This window comes from Orbicella franksi, chromosome 6 (genome assembly GCF_964199315.1).
Source record: "Orbicella franksi chromosome 6, jaOrbFran1.1, whole genome shotgun sequence".
NCBI classification, from domain to species: Eukaryota; Metazoa; Cnidaria; class Anthozoa; order Scleractinia; family Merulinidae; genus Orbicella; species Orbicella franksi.
The window spans coordinates 3430366-3435600 of NC_138150.1; the positions used below are offsets into that span (position 1 = coordinate 3430366).

General features: G+C 37.5%; 1 protein-coding gene across 1 annotated transcript; it reads right to left on the bottom strand.

Annotated features, from left to right (window-relative positions):
- Positions 1–3027: 3027 nt before the first annotated feature.
- LOC145491421 (uncharacterized) lies at positions 3028–4562 on the bottom strand. Its single transcript, XM_081470609.1, has one exon. The coding sequence runs from the start codon at positions 4529–4531 to the stop codon at positions 4166–4168; it is 366 nt and encodes a 121-aa protein (XP_081326735.1). The 5' UTR covers positions 4532–4562; the 3' UTR covers positions 3028–4165.
- Positions 4563–5235: the final 673 nt, after the last annotated feature.

Below are 5235 nucleotides of genomic sequence, written 5' to 3' on the forward strand. Positions count from 1 at the left end.
GCGTCAAGAACTACCCATTCATCAGCATATAGCTTTGGCTTGCTTGCATAAATATAATGGCTGCAGGTTAACCCAAGGGGAGATTTAATGACAAATTATACAAAGAAGGCAGGGGCAGAAGAAATTATCATTTACAAGAGCGCTTTTGATTACCAATGGCTAGACCAATACGCTTTATAACATTTTATTTCTGTATCTGGTGCAGTTTTCAAAAAAATACGATCGAAGGAAAGAACTTATGAAAAAAAACTGTAGTGAAACTGTTGTGTCATTTCATTTCACTTCCACTGATAGCAGTGACAAAAACGTTGTCATTACAGAAGCAGTTCAGGCTCAAGTCACATCCAATTTGAGCTCAAAAGTTCATTTCCATTCATAAGATAACCAGTTTGGTTAGGATTCGGGTCTTTATATCCGGAGATTTAGACTTTTTCATGTACAAAACCAGTCAGAACTATATTTGTTCAAAATATGTCGTTCAACAAAACCAAACACCACTGCCAATATCTCTGTTAAAAAGTATTTTTTTGTTTTTTTTATTGTCCTGAAACGAAGAAATTTAAGAATCTATGTTTCGCATAGTAAAAGAATGTCACAAAATCAAAAGCAAATGGTAGTTTTATGGCGGCATTCCATTTCTCAAATGATGTCATGGAACCAAACTACACCTGGGTGGAAGGTGCATCCCCTTGCTTAAGCAGTGTGGATATTGAGGAAATTCAACTGAGCAGTTAAAAATAGCACAGAATGCATTAAACTTCCGTTCATGTAGGAGGCTCCTGGACTGAAATGCAACAATAAAATATAACTTGATATATCAAGTAGCCTGACACAACTCCTTAATTTTCGCTAACTATCATAATATAATTGCCTTTGAGTAATCTCCTGGAACAAATGGGCTAAAAAAATAATAGAAATGCCAGGGACAAACAAAAAGGAAAATACTTAACAAAGGCTTTTCTACACAACACTGAGTTTCGAACCTTTTGTACTGCAGCTCTATATATCTTGACTTCATTATAGAGCGATATAACATGACACCACGGCAGCCATATTAGTGATATCCCTAAACAATGAAATAGCGGCCATGTTTTTGTCTCAAACCAATCCTGTGGGAGTTGAACTATTTTCTTATGCAAACACTTTCTCTTGCTCCAAAACATTTCCATGGCTGCTGCAACGTGGGTGAAAACGCTATATTTCACCTGAAAGCAAGCGTACATAAAACACCAATTACTTTAGGAAGTGTTCCTGCGCAATCGAATGTATGGATAAGAAAGTCCCTTAACTGAGAGGATATAATACATATACTGTGCCAAATTGCCGAGCTTATTTTCACATGCATTTGATGATATCAGCAGCTTATCCAGACAAAGTGCCAAAGTGTTTCTGACACAGTTCCAAAAGCTTGCTTTAACACCGACCCGGCTATTTTCGAATAAAAAATTAACGAAATGAGGAAACGTCTAAGTTATCTCATTCTATACAAGCAGCAGCATTTTCCCTCTCTAATCATAAAGCATTGTTGGTGCTACAGTAACAGACTAATATACTTCAAGGACACGAGCTCTTAAATTTGCAGGATGAATATTGTTGTACATGATGTAAAGAAAGTATTGACTTCAATTAACATGCCAGACTAACCAAGACTAACATGCCAGACTAACCCACTGCAAAACAGTCGTATATTTTATCAACGCGCGCAGTTTTCCAACAAATTAAAAGGTGATATGTAGAGCTCTTGAATCGACTGGAAAAGTGAGAAAAACCTGAACAGGCCTCGCTTGGATTCAACCCCAACCTAAAGTATTTAACTAAATTTATTCATTTATTGTATTTTTTTTTTTTTTTAAATGTTAAGGTGCTCCTATCTATGGTGTTTATCTTCAGCTATTTCAACCTGGTTTTTTCAAAAGCCCCTTACCCGGAGGTACTATTTTTTCGCACACAGGCCTTCAACCAGCATTCACAAGGTCAAGACTACCAGCTATTAAGTGGCGCCATTGAACCTGAAGAGAGCATTAGTCAAGAGAGTAACACCACAAGAGATGGGAATGGGTTCCTTGAAAGTCCAACAGCGCGTGATCACATTGCCAGGAATACTCACCCTTGTGTTTCAAGAGTTGTGAGAGAGTTCGATTCGTGTAGAAATCTCTGGGTTGACAAGGTACAGTGTAAAAGAAGACATCCAACCTGTAGTCACGTTGTAAGCACACACAAAACACTAAAGTGCCAACCAGTGTACGGCTTGAGAAATTGTACGCTCGTTACCAAATTTCCGATGTTTCGTTACCAATAGATTGTCAATGTGCTGTATAAATACAAATGTACCGGTACGTCCTTAACAGGTATTGCAAACGTGCCACTTGAAGCAATTCTGTGTAAATAACATTTTATAACTGCACAGTATGTAACAATTTTATATATAAGTTTATTTAATTTGTACTTGAAAAAAAGCTAATGCAAATAAATGAAGCCAGGTTGATTCAGGCTTAAAAGTGAATTACGTAGATTGTTGGTTTGTCCTAATGATCAAGTAATGTGAGGAAATAAATTTCTTTCTGAGTTAGAGATCTTTGATCTAGTAAGCAGTGATCTTTCCTCAGTTAATTTAGGCTGATTACATATTATAGTTTCTGTGACGTTCCTTGTTGACCGAATTCAGCGACAAATACATATAGTTTTAAAAAATGGGGCAACAGAAGTTTAAGAACTTCCCAGATGACTTCTGACAGTTTTGAACGAGGGATTTAGTCAGTTGGTCTTGGTGCCACAAGTTTTACAAAAAATAAATGATTTACCTAACCCTTATGAGAAAACTAAACACCATCTAATAACGTCAGAATCGACTGTTTTTGTCGGTCTTTTGTTTTAATTGAAGGACGCGAAATTGTTAGACTTTTGATACTTATAGTGTTTACTCAAGAGCTAATGAAGCTACCAGATTGTAAACTGATGAAAATGAGGGACGATCTTTAAGCATAACCACAGTCGAAGCTCTCGAAAGGGATCATCTCGGAATTCGAAAAGTGGTCGTAACCAGAGCTGGTCGCTTACAAGAATGAGCTCTCGTGAGTGACTGCATGGTAAAACAATAGAGGGTGGTCGCTTACGAGAGCATCAGAAACTCATTAATAATTATAAAGAAACGCCATGGAAATCAGGACCTTGAACTTTTACAAATATAATAACGCACTGTACAAGATCGGCGGACTATTAGGGCACTGTGCAGTTCAATTTAAGTATTGATTAAAGACTTGTGCGTGCCTACCAAAACAAAAATGGTGAAATATATTGCTATTTTCGGATTCGACAGTTTATTAACTGTACAATGATATATAGTTTACCGAGGTTTTCTGTAAAGTAGCGCGCAAAGAAAGTGTATCCCGGAAGGCACCCCTGAAAGTCTACAGTAACCTTAAAACTGAACTTTTCGTATACGTCCAAGGTTATAGAAACGAAATAAAGGTCAGCCGTCCACACTATTCTTAGTTTGAGCTTTTCCCGTCAATAGGGTGTCATTTTTCGGGTTTGGGCCTTAAATAGCGTGTCATTTTTCGGGTTTGGGCCATATATAGGGTGTTATTTTTCATGTCCTTCATTCTTAAATAGGGTCAGCGTTTAAGACCCTCCGCAGCATGCACATCTATTCAAACTTTACGTATCCCCCTCGGGCCGAATTACCTTTGACCTTCAGTTGAAAACCGCTCCAAGTAATGTAATCAATCATTTTGCTTGAGATTTCCAACACTGAATGAAATTTATTTCCAAGAACTATTCAATCGTTAGAACAACATTAACTACTCTATCTTCTTTATTATTTTGCATTACTTACAGAGCTTACATTAGTATTATAACAAACCAACCATCTCAATAATACGCTCTAAAATAAACTTTAACCCGGATCGACCTGGCCTCATCATTTATTTACAGTGGCTTTTTATCTCCTTCTTGTATAAATTAGATCAGAAACTACAGTATGTAAATGTTGTCACGTATTCTGCCGGTACAAAATATACAGCATATATTTCCAGAATTGCTTCAAGCGGCGCGTTTGCAATGTCTGTTGGTAGCGAAGGACATTTTATTATATTGCACATTGACAATCTATTGGTAACGAAGGACATTTGGTAACGAACGTAGCATTTCTGAAGCCGTACACTGGTTAGCACTTTGGTGTTCCGTGTGTGCTTACCACGTGACTACAGGCGGGATGACTTCTTTTGCACTGTACTTTGTCAACCCAGAGATTTCTACACGAATCGAACTCTCTCACAACTCCTGAAACACAAGGGTGAGTATTCCTGGCAATGCGGTCATGTGCAGTTGGAGTTTCCAGAAACCCATTTCCATCACTTGTCATGTTACTCTCTAATTGACTAATGTTCTCTTCTGGTTCAATAGCGTCCCTTAATGGCTGGTAGTCTTGACCTTGTGAATGCTGATTGAAGTCCTGGCTGCGAGGAGATGGCATCTCCGGGTAAACGGGTTTTGCAAAAACTACGTTGATGTAGCTGAAGACAAACGCCATAGACAGAAGCACCTTTAAGATAAACAAAAGGAAAAACTGATACAACAAATAAAAGATTGAAATACAATAAATAAAAACAACGAATTTAGTGCTGAACAAGCAAACAAATATGTAAAGGATGACAATGTTTCGTCTACAACAGTTCTTACATGAGTAAGTTGGTACAACTCTCGTTTAACTTTACGATTTAAACTGTTTTGAAGTACATTTTACGTCTGATGTGTTTTATTGAGCTTGGTACTTACCTTTAGTGTACTGCAATATTCATCCTGCAAATTCAACCTAATAAAGGCTGTGTCCTTGAAGTATTTGACACTGTTACTTTCGTCGTAGCACTAACATTGTTTTATGATCAGAGAGGGAAAATACAGCAGCTTAGATAGAATGAAAACGTAAATTTTTCCTTATTCGTTACTTTTTTAATTCGAAAATAGATCAGGGTTATCGACCGATCTTCAGTCCGTGTCAGAAAAAGCTTGGCGAAAACTGAATGAGCAGCGATATCAGCTGTAGATCAGATACTTCTGGAAGTAAGCTCAGTAATTTTGTACGGTATATGTGCTACATCCTCTGTCGGAATCAGAAGCTTAGTTAAGACAGCTAAGGGACTATTTCTTATCCCTATATTCGATTGCAAGGGCGGAAACACTTCTTTGGTGTTTTATGTTCACATGCCTTCAAGTGTTTATAATGCCGGAAGTCAT

Bases quoted from the DNA above. Each gene is read 5' to 3' on its own strand.
- LOC145491421 (XM_081470609.1), bottom strand. From the start codon at position 4,531: ATGGCGTTTGTCTTCAGCTACATCAACGTAGTTTTTGCAAAACCCGTT.